Raw genomic sequence first — 18,257 nt, 5'->3', positions numbered from 1 at the left:
TTTTTACATAAAAGTTGACCTTAACTGACACTGAAGATGTGCATAATTTCAGTGACATTACACCTGTCAGCAACAACGACACGCTGTAGTCCCACTCTAACACAGTCGGGGCATTATTTCGGCTGTATGATCATTTATTTTTGTAAGCTCATTCATTGCATTACAATAAAAATCTGACAATAGTTGAACTATTACAATGAAGAAAATCTAACTATATAAAGCATAAAAGAGCTTTTTTTTTTTGCAGATTAGCAACTCATACATTCCCATTAGTGCTTGCACTCTGACCTACAGCCGTTCTTTCTTGAAGCCCCGATGTTCCTTTGACTCACTGAAGAAGCTTCTTGATCTTTTAACTCGTTGTGCTAAAAAATGAAGCGTCAAACAACCTTTTGTTTTGTTGTTGCAGAATTGGAGGAATAAAATGGGGAACTAGTTTTATGAGAAAGAGAAAAAATATATATATATATATATATATATATATATATATATATATATATATATATATATATATATATATATATATATATATATATATATATATTTTATGTATAGATTTTCCAACAAAGATTTGTGCTAGAAACATACTACAAAATGTAATCCAACCTACGCTGTGTGCTTTCTAAAATGGACCTCAGATTCAGAAATGAACAGTTTCTAATAAATGCATTCATTTTCTGCAGGTGTACCTTTGAGAAGCTCGAGGGAGAAAAGAATCAACGTTATCAGAAAAACAAATCTGCTTTGTGATTAAAGAAGAATCCCACCTCAAACACCTTTTCCTCACTTTTACTTTTATTGGGTCTCTTCTTCGGAAGAAGCCAGAAAACACACTGACTTCACAGAGAGGATTTATTCCCTACTAACACACCTGACTCCATATTTGTGAGAAAATACCTTTTTCAGTGGTGTGTTTTATTTTTTTTACTGAAACTGTGAAATTTCACCTTGTTTTACTCGCTGTTTTATTGTTGGCTGCCTGTGAAGGTCAGCGCGGGATGTTGCCACAAGCTGTTGCCTTTGAATGCTCCAACTGATGTCCCGTGAGGAAGGACTGATGTCCTTAAAGGTGACATGTGCATGTCAGGTGTTTGTTAAGGCAGTTTTGAAATGAGTATGGGATGGACACACGACCTACAGCTTGGCATCCATTTTGTGGCAAAGTGTTTTTGTTTTCCCATATTTGTATATTTTTTAGTACCAGCTACAAATTAAACCTTTCCTAAGTTCTCGGGCATTATTGCAAAGCAATTGGGGAAAAATTTGGGGAATTAGAGGTTGTAGATTTTGAACAGTGTGCGCATGGCGAGCTTGTTCTCCTTTTAATTGCACATATTTTAGCAGAATATTATGAAAATGTTATGCATGGATCCCTGGCTAGAGGTGAACAAAATGATATAACATAGGATATGAAAATATTCAGCGGGGCAAACAAGTATTTAGTCAGACACCAATTGTGCAAGTTCTCCCACTTAAAAAGATCAAAGAGGCCTGTAATTTTCATCATACAAAATGAGAAAAAAAAATCCAGAAAATGACATTGTCTGACTTTTAAAGAATTCATTTGTAAATTACGGTGGAAAATAAGTCTTTGGTCAACCCACAAACCAGCAAGATTTCTGTCTCTCACAGACCTGTAACTTCTTCTGTAAGAGGATCCTCTGTCCGTCACTCGTTACCTGTATTAATGGCACCTGTTTGAACTGATTATCTATATAAAAGACAGCTGTCCACAACCTCAAACAGTCACACTCCAAACTCCACTATGGCTGTCTAAAGACACCAGAAACCAAATAGTTGATCTGCACCAGGCTGGGAAGACTTTATCTGCAATAGGTAAGAAGCTTGGTGTGAAGACATCATCAAAGTAGCAAAGGCTACCATCAGTAACACACTATGCCGCCAGGGAACTCAAATTCTGGAGTGCCAGACGTGTCCCCCCTGCTAAAGCCAGTACATGTACAGGCCTGTTTCAAGTTTGCTAGAGAGCATTTGGATGATCCTGAAGAGGATTGGGAGAATGTCCTGTGGTCAGTTAAAACCAAAATAGAACTTTTTAGTAAGAACTCTGCTTGTCGTTTTTGGAGGAGAAAGAATGTTGAGTTGCATCCAAAGAACAGGATACCTACTGTAAAGCATGGGGGTGGAAACATCATGCTTTGGGACTGTTTTTCAGCAAAGGGACCAGGACGACTGATCTGTTTAAAAGCGAATAAATGGGGCCATGTATCGTCAGATTTTGAGAGACTACCTCCATCCATTTGCAAGGGCATTGAAGATAAAACATGGCTGGATCTTTCAGCATGACAACAATCCCAAACACACTGCCCAAGTAACTAAGGAGTGGCTTCGTAAGAAGAATTTCAAGGTCCTGGAGTGACCTAGGCAGTCTCCAGATCTCAGCCCCCATCGAAAATCTTTGGAGGGAGTTGAAAGTCAGTGTTGCCCAGCAACAGCCCCCAAAACATCACTGCTCTAGAGGAGATCTGCATGGAGGAATGGACCAAAATACCAAGCAACTCATACATTGGGTGGGTCATTTGTGAAAACCTTGTGAAGACTTACAGAAAGTATTTGACTGTTATTGCTAGCAACGAGTATAAAACAAAGTATTGGGTCAAACTTTGGTTGTTGAACAAAAATATGTGTTTTTCTGTTTTTTTCTTCTCATTTTGTCTCTCATAGTTGAGCATTTTCATCATAGTTGAGGTCTACATATGATGAAAATTACAGGCCTCTCTCATCTTTTTAAGTGGGAGAATGTGGACAATAGGTGGCTGACTAAATACTTGTTTGCCCCACTGTAAGAAATGTGGGCGTGGTTAGCAAATAACCTCAATTGCTAAGGAAATACAAAAGTTTACTTTTCCGATTCTTCTGACACTTACATAGATCTGTTCGTTATCCCCATGCAACCAAGACATAAAATGGCTACTATGGAAATAAAACCAACAGAAAAGCTGCCATTTTGATTTTACATCAATTTGTAAAATTGGATGCACTCCACAGCTACACAGCAAGTGGGGCCGAGTAAAAGGCGGGCAGCGAGGGCAAGTAGACGAGGGTCTGCAGGCCACACAACTCTGCTTGCAGTTTTAATTTGTCTTATATTTAAAGTCTTTATTGCAACATAAACATAATTATAAATGTGAGTCATCCTCCTTAAAAAGAGAAATTATTTGGTGACAGAAATATATTAACCCTGTAAAAGGAGGGAGGGAGGCAAGGGCTGCATTCCCAGAACCTAAGATAGCAGATGAAAACCCCACCTTGACCCTCTAAACAGCCTCCCAGTGAGAAATCTGACCTGCTTCAGTCAAAGCCACACAATTACAAGCATAATCTATTCGTCTTTGTGCAACACAGAAGCAATCAGAATCTCCAGCAACACAGGACCGAGATCTCCTGGCTCTTTCACTACAGCTGCCTGTGCCCAGAATAGTCGACGTGGAATTTTAATGCACAGCTGAAGCTGGAGAATATGGGGAAATGCTAATTTGGGGTGCGATAAGATGAATCAAGTCATCCCTTTAGCCCCATTTGACTCAGTGGAGGAAATTAATCATTAATGTTTGTTAAGTATGACAATCTAACTGGGCCAGATCTACATGCTCAGAGACGAAGGCAGAGTGAGATAAAGACCCAGGCTGCAGACAGGGAGGAAAACTGCCAGATTCTGTAACGATGGGAATTTATTGGCGTTTAAAGAGACAGTGGCAAAGCATTTCTATTACAGCCCCCTCCCGCCGTTAAGAGCGCTGTGCCTGCCACAAATTGTGTGCAATTCAAAGCTAGTTTTCAGATAGCAGAGAAGTCTTACAGCTACGCTTGACTTTGGTTGGAAAGGTTGCTTCCTGGAATAGACCACATCTGTTAAAGCAGCACAATCTGCATCAACAAACAAATATTTAGTATCAGCTGACGAGCACGATTGCTGCTGGAGGGGGTGGCGGGCAGGGCAAGCTCCGGGAAGGAGCCATGGCTTTCGTAGTGGGGCTGCAGGTTCTTGTCCTTGTACCTAGAATTTGGTATAAAAACAAACCGGTGTTACTCAGAAATACTTTAGTAGAAAGCGGAGTTTGGCAGTCAGGATTATAGCGCTCTGAGCTTCTTAAAGTCTCGCACGAGAGATTGACATTTTCAAGGGCTTTCTTTGCAGAGACAATGCTAAAAGGGGGGGAAAACGCCAATATGACTTTGTTGCTACCTTGCTGGAGGAATTGTTTTGTGTAAATCGCCTATAAGCTTATTGACCTGAATGTGCGGCGCTCTGCATGTGACTGTGATTTGGCTAGAGAGCTGTCCTTTGATAGAGCGGCGATAGGGCTGATTTTAACAGCTCACTTGCTCCTCTTGCATGCCCGCCAAGCCAGAGCCCAGCAGGCCTCCCCCATCCCTCCCCACTCCTCCTGTTCCCTTCAGTCTTCTCACACTCAACCTTAAATACATCTTTTTGATTGCACAGGGAAGGGAAGCTTAGCCAGATGAAAATTATGATCGAGCTGATAATGTGGAGGATGATCATTGACAATCTGTCTCCTTTGATAAGCCTGCTGAGGTTTTCATTTCAAATGATAGAACAAGGTAATCTCCATTACTTAGAGTACTTAAAGAGGACCTGTGTGAATATAACATAGCAGCACGATCAGTTTATTTCTTTTGTTGTGTAAAATTAAGTCGACATATTTGTCTGCATGCTGGCTTTATCAGCAGCATGGCAAGCAAAGAAGTGCTGGAGCAGCACTCCTTTTTCCTGACAAATGTGCAGGAAACTTCTCCAAAGCCCTGTGACATTGTTCCCTGTGAGGTTGCCGGGGTGATTGTATTTAAAATGCACTGCAAACTGCGTTAGATGGAAGGCAGAAAATCCTTAATCACTGCTTAATTAAGGAATCATCTTGTAGCTTCATTTCCTGGGCTGTAATTAAACACTTCCAATACATTTCGTTACAGGGCTTAACATGTTCGCCTGAGATCAAGGTAGTGCCTTTAATGTTATCTCGCCAGCTTTTTTTTTTTTTTTCAAACTGCGCTTCATTGGAAGGAACTGTTGATACACGCCTTTGTTATCCTTGTCATAATACGAGACTGGTATGCTAAAGAGGTTCTCTGGGCCAAACAATAAATAGTGTGGGAATTTAGTTGAGGGGGCTCCTTGATAATATGCTGGGAGACAGGAGGATCGCGGGGGGGGGGGGGACTGACAGCCCAGGCAGACACTTGCATAAGCAAAACTGGGTCATAATGACCTCATGTGCTTTAAGTAGGACATTTCTGAAGACTTCCTTTCGCTATCACTTCTTTCTTCATGTGCATCTCCTATTTTAGTGTGAGGCTGAAAGCAGACATCCTTTTGGTAATCTTTGTTTCCTTCTTTGAAGTGTGCCATGTCAGGAAAAACAATGACCCCAGCATTGTGTGTTTGGAGGTGAACGACTGTTTGTTGTGGTAAAAAAACGGTATAAAAAAAAATCATATCCAAAACAGAGAAACAATATCTCACTCTGAATCAACTGATTTCATATATTTTGCATGAGCCAGACTTCTACACTTTAATATATTCACATGAAAATCTACATATCCTTCCCTTTTTCTTCCTTGTGAAGTGTATGAAGTGTAATAATCCATCTTGGTAATCCTGGCCTGTCCTTGACCATTCACTATTGGGTTTATAACATCAAAGGAATGAAAAAGATGTGGTGACAAAAGTGAGAGTAATGTTCCTCTACAAACCATCAACCGGCGCTACATGCCTCTGGCAGGTTTGCTCTCTCTTGCTGGAGTTTGAAGACACACTGTGAAACCCCTGTGTAGATTTATTCGGAGTGCCACAGTAAAAGCACCTACCAAGCACTGCTGGGCCTATAAACTGCAGTTTTAAACTGCCCTGGCTGTAAATATGCAACAACAAATTTCATGTTAAAGCGCTGAGTTTCCTGAACAAGTACTCCTGTTTGTGCAGACGAGGAAGCAGAGTCTGTCTAACTGTGGATTCAAAGGCTTACATCCTGGAAAGAGATGCCCAAATATCCTATAGCATTGTCTGTGTCAGCCACAAGACTGTAAATCAGCTCTACATCCTATAGCACACATTCTAGCTCACTCTACAATAGATCAAACAGTAATAAATAGCCACCTCGCTCCCACACATTGCTTTCCTTCCTGCTTCATGGGGCTTCCTCCCATCCTCATGGGATCTCCTTTTACACAAATGTGGACAGCTGGGCCTGGTGGGCTCACCGCCTGTGCACACGTTCAGAGATTTACATTCAACACTCTGAAGCAGTACTATTACAGGAAAAAAGTATATAACTTAGTCATTTTTTTCGGGAAACCATCCAGAATCTATTAGAAGCAGCTCTTTAGGCGGGCAGCACAGTCTATAACGCAGTGTTTAATTAAATTAGCTGTCTGAACATTCATTTAAAAGTACAGCTCGCCTTGCTCCCTGTGATTTGTTGGACTTAGAATATTTCTGCCTTGCAGGAGAGGAAGACGGCAACCGAGAGGCAGGGGAAGGGGAGACGGAGGGTCAAGGCGAGAACGGCAGGCACGCCACTGTTGGGCCAGACGAATGGGATGGACCAAGTAAGAAACTCAAACTAAACTGTTACACCTCATCAGAACTGGGTTTTTCTACCTCCACATCATGCATGTCGCACCATGTGATCAAAAGAGCAACAATTAAAATAAAATAAAAAATTGTGTCATAAAAAAAGAATCCCACAGCTCAATGTTCCAACCAAACCCAATGCAAATGTGTTTTTTTTAAGAGTTTACTCCAGTAAAAGGAAAGATAATAAATCAAAGAAAAACCCTGCACACACACTGCTGAACACACTACATATGATTCTCTTTAATGCATGAAATGACCTCAAGAATTTATTGCAGGAACATGACTTTGTAAAAAAAAAAAAAAAAGGAAATAGAGACAGAGAGGGAAAAAAAGCAAAGATAGAAAAGGGAGAAAAAAGTGGATTTGGGCAAGTTGTGCTTGCTAGCTCAAAGCCCCCCAGGGTGTGTATTTTATACTGACAGTGAATCAGTGTTATCGCACCTATCAGATAATGCATTTATCATTAAATTTCACATTTGCATTTAAATCTGGGGAAGGAAATGAGCATTGCTGGCTAAAGATAAGAGCGCTGGGACGACAGTAATAAACCATCACTGTGATCAGTCAGGAGACAGGGCTGAGGGGGTCAGCTCCGAACTATGGGGGCCGTGACAAAAAGAAGGCATCACACGTGGAGAAAAAAAAAGCCTTTGAGTGAGAAAACGCTGAGCTTCCAAATACTCCAGTGAAAAGGACAGGATAGATGTAGCATGACTAGATGTATGACGGACTGTAATTATGCTTCTTCCTTCCACTCGGATGAGAGTCAGGGCCTCAGAAACACGCTGATGCTTGGGCTGGATGGACTTGACTTCAAGGAAGGTGAAGTGTGTCAACTTTTTATCTTGAGAAATGTACCAAATTTAGTTCGTAAGAAAAAGGAGTTTTTAAAATTGATCATAATAAATTATTTATTTCGCACATTTTTTAATTAAATGATTCAAAGAAAACGCTGTTTGATCCCTTGAATATTAAGGAAAATCATCAAACTGATTTTTGAAGGAGGATTTTACATGAACAGTTTTTAGTTGCAACCTTTATTAGTACTTTTTTTATCATAGAAAAGTATAGAAATATGTAGTTGTTCCCATAAGCAAGAACCCACCCTCTACTTAGTGTCTATGATGTAGACTGCTTCATGCTGCCTTCCTGGGTCTTTATTTAAATTTGAACAGATTCATTCGGCATCTCCAGGCTTCACAAGCCTTCAAAGTCCCACTCTGATCATCTTTGGATCTTTTTTAAAGTGGTCTTTTAATTATGATTATGCTGTTTTTAGCCAAAATGGAAAAACCTGTGACGTTTTCTAGGACATAGTTTTTACAGAGCAGCAGTAGTTTGTTAGAAATTCGCCTCTGAGTTATGGGTGGGACTGTTGGTGAAAAGCAACCCGCCACCCCTTTTTCCGTCTGTTGCTGAGAGCTTGGAGCAGGGAGCTCGTGGTCCGCCCAGTATATTTTATGTCAAACGGCACAAATTTATCTTTGCTCCCAAATCACAAAGACTTGAAGAAATGATAAATACTCAGAGAACATTTTATTCTTAATTTTTTTCATATATGTCCTCCATTGTGACGATAACGCCACAGGATTATGTTAAAAACCCAATTTTCATCAGAGTTGGTCTGTAAAAGAGGCTCAGTGTGTCTACAGCTACAATCAAGTCTGTCAAAAATGTTGCCATTTCAGAAGCACTGTTTTTTGTTTTTTATGATCCGATAATCATCTGACCTTGGCACAGATAATCCGTGTCTCATATCAAGTCAATGTTCGTGGTTTTTATCAACAGAAGAATCTTAAAGTATCTAAAAACCGTGGAAAGCACCTGAACTGGAAGTAACTCCTCACATTTATTTTCCAGTCTGATGACAGTGTTCTGTGTGACAATAAGGTCAAGAGAACCCCATTTTTAGAAGTCAGATTATCAATTTAGAATCAGCCTTCAACCCTAACCTCCTTGTTTTCCCACATTTATGTGATAAACCAGCAAATTAGTGAGTGACTTACACAGAAGCATTCATGTCCCCACTCTGTTTTCTCAATGGGCAGTGTAGAGTGGGCAGAAATTAATCTTGGCACACAATATTGCCATTCATTCCCTCATCATAGCTGCCATGAAAGGTCATTTCCCTTTTTAATTTTTCCCATTGTGCTGAAAAAGTCAGATGGGCATGTTATAATTTGAATAAAGGGGGGAATCAGACAATCAGATAGGAGCATTGGAAATGACATGACTTCCTGTTGAAAGCGATTAAAATGAATTTATTTAGGTAGAGACTGTCTACCCTTTAATCTCTCTATAAATGTCCCGATAGTTCAGCGTTCAGAAGTTCTTTGTTATTCTTTGGCTTAAGTTTAAGCAGCTGTGATTATGATCACCAACAGATAATTTTTAATCACTGCGCGCGTGCATCTGAATGAGATGTGTAATGGACGTGGCATAAAAAGAGAGTGAAGGCTTTTAATGAGGTGGGCTGGATCAGAACATGCCCACCTGCTTTGGTGATTCAATTGAAGTTCAATCCATGCCATTTCCCCTTTGCCAAGTAACAACAAAAGCCTTTACAATCTTCCTCCTGTAGTTTCACTTCTTTTTGTCCCTGCGTTTCTTCTCCACTTGAGTAACTCATGTCAAGTCCACGATTGCCCCCGTTTGTCCGATTGTCTTTGGGTGTGAAGCAGCGAGCAGCCGCACGGAGTGACTGCCCGGTAATCTGATGGCGGGCTCTGATGGCGGGCTCTGCTGTGCGCGGAGAGCTGGCTGTCTGTCGCGGAACACCCAGCGAGTTTCCTTTTCCCCACGTATGTCCTTAAGCAAATCAGCGCACCCATCTCCCGTCTCATGTTCATTTCTCGTCATGGATGTTTCCCAATCAGCCGCTGATTTGAGAGATAGCGTGCCATGCTACTCTCTTCATTTTCAGAGACTTGCAGCGATAGGAATCTGATTCTGTCTCTCTCATTCTCTCCCAGTTGTTTCCTCTAGGCTAATTAGAAATGGGGTGTGTTAGCCAGCTAACTCTGCTAATGAACTTGTTCACAGTCTTATCTAAGTGCTCACTCATGTACACCACTCCCATTTGTGAAAATCATTGAAGGCTAGGGTTTGTTAACAATCCTCTAACCAGGATCTCTGCCAGTTCAGCTTTAACTGTCTGTAAAAAGAGTTCTCTGGTCAAATCGCTCCTTTTGTGTTCCAACTTCAATGAAGAACCCAAAGAAACAAAAATAGAAAAGTTAATACAGACATTCCTTCATTAGTTTTAAAGGAAATCTGTGTCCAAAGTAAGATTTACTCGAATATCCATACTCTCCTGAAATGCACGTAAATCCCACAATAAAATTACAGTTTGGCTATAACCTAGTCTTGAATGAGTTTGCCTTTTCATTTTTGGAGAGCTGAGAAAAATCTCAAACCAAAACTCTAAGATAATTTTACGAGTACTGATGTGATTTTTGACCAAACCTTTGTTACTTAGTTTTTTGTTGTACTTGAATAGAAATCCGTGTTACATCACCGCGACGCAGGGTCTAAGGGCAGGGATGCCATTTTAGTTTAGTCTGTTTCGTTAGTTCAGTTTAGAATTTTCCACACCCCTTCCATCTCATCACATACTGTTACTTCCTGTTAACACTGTTAGCATAAGACTGTGAGCTGTATCAGGCTCTTTTCAGAACCGCTGTATTCATTTAAAGCCTAAAAGTCAAACAAATGTAGGGTCTCCTGTTGTTAATGACATAACACTTGGTATTTGGACTCCAAGAAGAGATTAACGGATTGTTCATTAGTCCCTCATAGGACACAAATGATGTTTGGGACAAATAGTAGATGGTTTAAAAAAAAACGGAGCCAAAAGATTCCTTGTGTTCATGGGATAGGATCATTTAAAATTTAATGTGTGGAAAAATGGAAAGTGCTTTTTAGTCAAATGACTGGGTTATTGACAACTTCCATACAACTATCGTTACCTTTACAGAAAACATGTGGTATGAAATGTCCTGAGGCTAATGGACAGACCTGTAAACCTGAGAAATGGCCTTGTTAAGGAAACACATTTTAATCAGAAAGTCTGTCTAATACACTGAGGCCCCACAACTTGTGGGCCGTAGAAGACACTCACAGCTTGGATGGAGGTTTTCAGGAGACCAACATTAATAGTCAGGTCAAATCTCCATTGCCTTCAGTTCCTTTATTCCCTTTTGCAGCTTTTTTTAAAATAAAGTGTAAAGTTGGACACTTTTTAGAAACGCTTCTCTAACATAGATGAACGATCTGGCTAACAGAAACAAAGAACACAGTCTACTTTAAAAAGACACAACTGACTACTGTTCAATACCAAATGTATTTTTCTGCAAAGCCAGCTTGCACTGCACGTTTAGAATCGCGTCACTCCACACACCCTTAAAGAGAGAGACAGACCACAAAAAAAAAAAAAAAAAAAAAAAACACAGCACAGATGGAGTGGGTGTGTGACAGAGGGGCAAAAGAAGACACATGATTGCCTCGTACACAAATCTCCTTTTTTGGCCGTCTATGACAGCCAGCCCAGGGCTCGGCTCGTGGTGCCAGCTGGGTACCAGCCAGGGCAAGACAAGGGTCACCTGAAAGAGAGGCCATCTGAATTCACCTGACCATCGAACACAGATGGAGCATGAGTGCATCAACCTGAAACACAAAATCCACACCAAACCCCCAATTTCCCCTCTGCCCACATGCAGCAGCCGCTTGCTGAACATGCAGTTTCACTCGGATGTAAAAATTCCAAACTCTCATGTTTGACTCCAGCGTACGGGGAAAGATCTGTGGCCGTTCCGTCTTCTCCAGACTCGAAAGAAAGACAATAACCATTTCAGGTGTAATGCGCACATGTCAGGAGAGCTGGAGGACCAGATGGCCACAATATTGTGGCAGGTGCCTCGACAAATGTTTGCAGCTGCCCCTGCTGCTATTTATATCATGCTGAAACACAGACATGCAAATATTTACAAAAGGACAGCGGGCCCTTCATGTTGGGAGTCAAAGTGATCCCCACAAGCAGCCGAGGTTCAAACCCGGAGGGCAGCAGTCACCAGCACTTTTGCCATTCTCTCAGCTCAGCCTTGCAAACTCACTTGGGTTACGTTGATTTTATGCTGAAGAAAATGGGCCGGTAAAATGGCCTGTCCACAACTCTACACTGCAGTTTCAAAACCCAGCAATTAAATTATAAACTCACACAAAAAAGGATAGAAAAATAAGGTAAATAGGCTTGTTAAAACAGTTTAGTGGAGTTTTCCAACTTCAACACCCAAGTCCATTACTAAGTCAGGGTGTCGTCAAGGAAGGAGGGGCGAGGCAAAATGAGGAGAGACAAACGGAGCACCCAGATGCAGATTAGGCTCCAGAAGATGAGGGGTGTAAAAGGGATTTAATGGTAGGATGGATTAGAGAAATCCTTGTAACAATGTTAAATAATTATGGTTCCAGCCGAGATCAAAGCGCCATTGATTGAACCCCTCAAGCCTTCAGCACACAGAGTCTTGGAAAGCAAAGATTGGTAAACTTACGCTCAGACCACTCTGGCTGCTCCAGTTAAATTGGATTGGAAATATTAGGATACAGATGAATCCTTCAGGAGGCTTTCGGAAAGCTTTTGTCACCAGAAATGTAGCTTGGGAACGCTATGAAAGGTTTGATAGTGTACTGTCTCGGCTGAATCTTAAGACGAGGGTGTCGCGGCTGTCTCCGCTGATACCTAAGCGTTTTAAGTAGACTTATAGGCACACTTGACTGTTATATCAGCAAAGTGAAAACTTTCAGGCTTTCAGTCAGGGTTTTATTTTTTTCTTCCTCCTCCGTCTTCTTGTAATCAAGAAATTTGTACGTGAATCTTGGCAATTCCCCCCAAAAGAGGAGTTTTTTTTTTTTTTTATCTGGCGCATACAGAGGTTTATTCAAAGTCCTCTGACATGTGTCACAAAACATGAGTGACACTGTGATCGCTGATACCGATGACGAAAGCCCATCATCGGCTTCCCTGCGAGCTCTGGGCCCTGGCTGATATGAAAATTACATTCCAATCAAAGTGCTAAGTTTGTCCACCTTTTGCCAAATATATTTGTCTCTTAAGAGACGGGTGATTAAGGCTTCACGCCGTGTGCATCACCTGTGTGCTCAGTGAACACGCACACACACACACACACACACACTGATGACTGAGAAAATATGCAACAAGAGATTAGACAAATCACTGTACTCCTGTGCTGCATCGGCTTGATGCAAATTTAGTCACTGATCCGCAGTGCTAAGAGGCTTTATGAGGGAACTTCATGGTTGTTAGTTATATAATCTAAAATAGGGCCAAATGCAATCACTGTTCTTATCATCTGAGGAAGATGTCACTATATTCGGTTTTAGTTCTGTGTGTGGGATGTGGCACACTGAGAATGCCTTAATAAGATAATTCACTTCCAAGCATTTTGTCCACATTTCAGCTGAATATCTGTCCACTAACAATGCCACCCTTTAACCATAATTACTACACTATTTCACAGGAACAAGTCAAAGGCTTAAACACAAACACACACACACGCACTTGCAGAAAAAAAGAGGGAGCTGTTGCTAAATATGACCGCTTTAAAGCGTGGCTGGAGGTACTGTTCTGCCCCCAGGGACTTGACACCCATTGCGTCTTTCTTTAGCTGCCTTGAACGTGTTTGTTCTGCAGTGCTTACCCTCCCAGGCGCTGTAGCTGCACACGGTTTTCTAAGAGGTATCATTGTAATTGGCTGAATATTTGATGTGTGAGTTTAGCATTAACATGGAGACACCAGCGCAGGCTGCGCTGGAGGATATAACGCAGAGCAAATTCTGGATTGTTCAACTGAAACTTACTCATATGTGGACTTCTTCAATTTCTCCTGGCGTTTCTTAATAAAGACCGACTCTGGTTTCCAGTTATTTTATGCTTGGATTGTTACTAAATCTAGGTGGCTCTTCTTTTGCGTGCGTGTAATTTGGCTTTGATTCATGATGTCTTCACTCAGCGATTTGGTGCACCTGAGCTGTGTGGTTCATCCAATGAGACCCCACCTTCCCCTGTGTCAACCACACACACAGTCTCAACACCGTGAGGTATTGATATCAAAACAACGCCTCCAGCCCGTGAGAGCCTTCCATTGTTGGTGCACGTGGTAGTTCTCACTATCGTCTTTGCTTTTTCAGAGAAGAGGGTGGGAGCACGGGGAGCTGCTTGTCAAGAGAATTAAAATAGCAAATAAAAACAATAATAGTGATACCGAAAAGTTAATAAAAAATGGCATGTTCCTCCCTGATTGTGCGAGTGTTGCGGTATTCAATTATGCAATTTTCATTGGCATATTAATCATCTTTTCAACAAACAAGCCGCCGTTAATTAAAGCAAAGCATGGATAAAGACGTGTTGCCGGATCATCACTCCGTTTATCGCCGCACGCACACCCGCAGTTAAGTAAATTCAAGCTGTGAGATGAATTTCAATGGTCTGCCTGTAACTTTCTCTGCGTGTTTGTGCCCTCATTCATGGGAATTGTGGTAGAGGCAGGATAAGTTCAATCAAATGTATTCATTTGACATTTTTTGGAAAGATCATCAAGTGAGGACCAGTTTTTCTTTTAATCTCTTCCCTTTCATCTTTTTTTTTCACATCTATTTAAAATTCTCTTTAGCCACTTCTCAGATTAGGCCAACTGGGGGTGAGGGATGTAGATTTTGCTGCACCTCCTCAGGTTCGGCAGTCTTGTGTAGAGTAAAACCAGCGGAGCCGCATGACATCTCTGTACACACAGGACAGCTCTGCCAATTCTCTGCCCCTTTTTCTCTGGCTTTTTGTGCCGCCTCTGTGCCTTGCTCATTGGTGGGAGGGGATGGAGATTATTCAGGATCTGGGAAGATATGGGCCTCTCTAATCATAGCCCACTGCCTCTACTGTCATTCAGCCACTAAATAGAAGTGGAGAAAGCGTCTTGGTGAGGGGAGCAGCTAGACAGCCATGTCTGTACTTCAGTTCTGCCGGCAGAAAAAGAATTCAAGGCACCTGCAGACATGTCGCTTGTCCCTGTCCCTCATTGAGGAGCAACTTTATCAGCACCAGCTGCTCACCCACTTGCTGAAGTGGAGGGCCAGCCGCCTCTTAACTTAAACATAAGATCTTTGTGGTTTGAAGCACTCGGCTGCTCTGCGCCCAATGTGGATCTGAAAGGCAAACACAACCCCAGCGCCGCCGTCTCCCATCAGAAAACCACACCTCGTGGAAAACTTGCTGGTGCTCGCTCGAATCTAAATGCACTCAAACAGACTGTTGCACTGGAGCGAGATCCACCACCCTCAAAAGAAAACAGGGAGACGATGGAGAGAGAAAGAGGGAGGGAGGGAGTTGGGGAGAAAGATGGAGATGGCGAAAAAAAGGAGGAGGAGGAGGAGTGAGAAAGGGGGAGAGAAAAGTCAAAAACCTCCACATAACAATGCCGGAGAAAAATCAGAACATTTTCCACCGAAAGATGGGCCATTTCCAAATCCTTGTGCCCTATCAGACAAATTAAAGTAAATCAAGCATGAAATGAAGCAGAAGAGCCCGGAGATAAGGCTCCTTTAAGTCGTTTACAGATTAGGACAGAGGGAGAGAGGGAGAGGAAGAGAGGTGCATCTGGTCTCTGCCAGTGAAGGAGGCTAGTTTCTCATTTCACAATAGCAGCCTGTGTATAGGATTACTCTCCCCTGTCACCGACATGAGGAGCAGTGGGAGAAAAGACGTCCACAAAATGTGTCTGAATGTGTCCCCTCAGAGATATTTTAAACCAAAAAACCTCCCAGCACTGACCAGATGTGACACGAGATAGGTAAAGACTTTACACGCGGCGTTTGACCTGCCGAATCCATCTGATTTGTTTGTTATTTCTGCCGCCCCTTCACCTTTTCTTTTGCTCAAGTGGCTCCATCTCCGCGCAGCTTAAAAATTCAAATGAACCCGGTATTGGCTGAGCGCCGTCACGTGATTGTATGGCTGTCAGCTCCTATGTGCGAGGATCAGGTCTGGGGGAGGGGGGGGGGGGGTGCTGGAGGAAAAAAGGGGACTGTTAAATTAATATTTTCAATATTGTTATAATGTTTGGTTGATTTTATAAATTGGGTCGTTCAATTTGTGCTTTCCGTCTTACGTCAACGGATTAATTGTTTGTTTTATTTTTGCCCCTGCTAATAATCATAATTATAGAACGATATTTCACAGTGTTCAAACATCCCCGTATGTATGCATGCAAGAACCAACCCCCTCCCTCCATCTCTGCTCTCACACACTCAGTCACCCACACAAGGCAAGGGTGCGCTGCTCTTTGATGCCGCCCGTCGAGCTCCCGCTGGATTTGGTTTCACTTTTTCTGTGAGTCTTTTCTAGCAGTGTTGAGAGGTGGGCTCGGCTCCGGCACTCAGCCCCGCTCCGAGAGAGACGAAATCTGCCTCGTGTCTCTGGGAGCTGCTCTCCAAAGCCACAACCTTGACCTTCCCGGCCCGAACCTTAGGTTTACTTCCTTTATCGCACCATCTCCAGGCATTTAAAAATACTCCTGAAACCCAATGATTTAACCCGCTTTCACGCTGTTCACATCAAAACTGGAAGAAAAAAAAAGCTTAATCCATCTTATCTGTTGACTGTCAAACTGCTCCGGCTAAAACCTACTCACAAAACACAACTAGGTCACCCACGGAAGAAAAAACATCAATTCCTTGTTGCAGCCTGGTAATTGACTGTGGGAAGAAAACGTAAAAAATCTGCACCTCCTGAATAATACCAAGACGGTAAATTTGTTTTCCAGTCAGGACACAGAACACATTATTTCTATACTCAGTTTAGTACATTTAATGAGGCTTCTTAAAGCTCAGCTTTGAGATCCAGCTGTCCCTGAAACATGGACTTCTCCACTCCAAACTCACTCTTCAATCTGTCACACTCAGGTAGACTAATGTCCTTTTGATGGTTTTGAAATTTTAAAGAAAACCATTTAAAATAATCAGATTCCAACCAGACTGGTGCGTGTCCTCTAGATGCAGCGTGTGATACCTCTGTGCGAGGACAGTCATTCTTTAAGTTTTGCTGTCTCTCTTCATATGCTATCAGCTGAAACTGCTTTGCTTTGCTAAAGATGGATGTCTCACAGATTGTTGTCAGCCAGCCTGCTGCTAACTTCTCCTTGCTTTCGATGAGGCAGAACTCTTGACAGCTAATACACTTGAATTGTTCAATGACATCAGACAGCAGTCTGTGTGTTGATAATGTACTGCAGGACTGGAGCCTGTGACTGAAATTACATTGGTTTTATTTGCTCGGATGCTGCAGTTCAAACAATAAAGTCACAAGTTACACACACAACCTTTTGTGTGTAACTTTGGTTGTATTTTCTCACTTGGAGCAGCTAAGCCTTACTCACATGCACGCATTATTGGTACCTGTACAGAGGGCTGCAGGTTTTATGGGCAAAGAGGTTCATAGAGAAGAGTGGCTGCATTTTAACCCTTGTGCTATCCTAGGCACTTTAACATTGGGAGTTGGGTCATCTAGACCCACTAGACAGTGCTCTGAACCTTTTGTCTTCAATGATTTGTGATCTTCACTGGTGTCCATGGATTACATGAAATCTTTCCACCTTTATCCACCTTTGTCATGGTAGGGAGAACACGTCAATGTAAGGGTGGGGTCATCTAAGATAGCACAAGGGTTAACCCTAGAAATGCAGGGGTGTTGGAGTTCCTTTGATGCTCAAACAGCCACCTGAAGGAACTTCATGAAAATGGTACGTACCATTGTTGTGCGTGTGGGAAGTGTATCGTGTATGTAAGGATAATGTAAGTTACGTTGTCGTACGTAAAGAGCACTCTAGTCATTAGTAAGGTGTGTGTATACTGGTTCCTTACTGATCGCGCACAAATGCTTCATGCACTGCAAAAAAGAGGTAGCCTGAAAATAGGAAAGACTCCTGATCTTAAAAAGAAAATCCTTAGTTGTAAAATTATTTGTTGACATGTCAAGAAATTTTAACTTAACAAAAAATCTTATCCAGGAGTTCCACGCAGGCATTAAAAAAGGGTAAGGTTAAGCTAAAAAAAAGTGAACTGCTAGAATTACTTTGAATTGAATGTCATAAAACCCAACAAGATTTTTGTTGCTAGTTATAAGCACATGGAATGTATTTTTAAAGATTTTATGTACTAATTGTTGTTCATTTTGATAACAGGGACAAAAAAGTAGTGTAAAAGGTGGAAATGACTCATTTCAAAACAAAAATGTGAACAAAATGAGAATCTTAGTACAAGTTGTCCCATCTTAAGAAATCCTTCTAAAAAATTAAAACTTGCACTGATTGTTCAAACATAAATCTAAATATTTGTTTCTGAAATAATGACAATGATTGTCCGTCTAACTTAACATTTATTAAACTTTAAAAATGAAATCCTTAAATTTGAACAAAAAAAATTACAGCGCAGCTTAAGTTTTGTTTTAATCTTAAATGAAGTTTTTCTATTGTCGAGTTTAGAGCAAAAGGATTTGGACTCATTTTAGAATAGTTTCCTTCTTCTTAGATCCTAGATCTTGATGAGACAAAAAAATATCAACTGTGCTAATCTTGAGAAA

At 41.6% G+C, this 18,257-nt stretch overlaps 1 protein-coding gene across 2 annotated transcripts in view; it reads left to right on the top strand.

Annotated features, from left to right (window-relative positions):
• zfpm2 (zinc finger protein, FOG family member 2) overlaps positions 1-18,257 on the top strand; it is a 117,535-nt gene that overhangs the window by 32,025 nt on the left and 67,253 nt on the right. For both annotated transcript variants that reach the window (XM_011484912.3, XM_011484913.3), the window contains exon 3: positions 6,487-6,588. In XM_011484912.3, the coding sequence (XP_011483214.2) occupies positions 6,487-6,588 (102 nt within the window). The remainder of the gene's footprint in view (positions 1-6,486; positions 6,589-18,257) is intronic.

This window comes from Oryzias latipes, chromosome 16, assembly GCF_002234675.1.
Source record: "Oryzias latipes chromosome 16, ASM223467v1".
Taxonomy (NCBI): Eukaryota; Metazoa; Chordata; class Actinopteri; order Beloniformes; family Adrianichthyidae; genus Oryzias; species Oryzias latipes.
The sequence above is the reverse complement of the archived record's forward strand: the minus strand, read 5'-3'. Positions and strand labels throughout refer to the sequence as shown.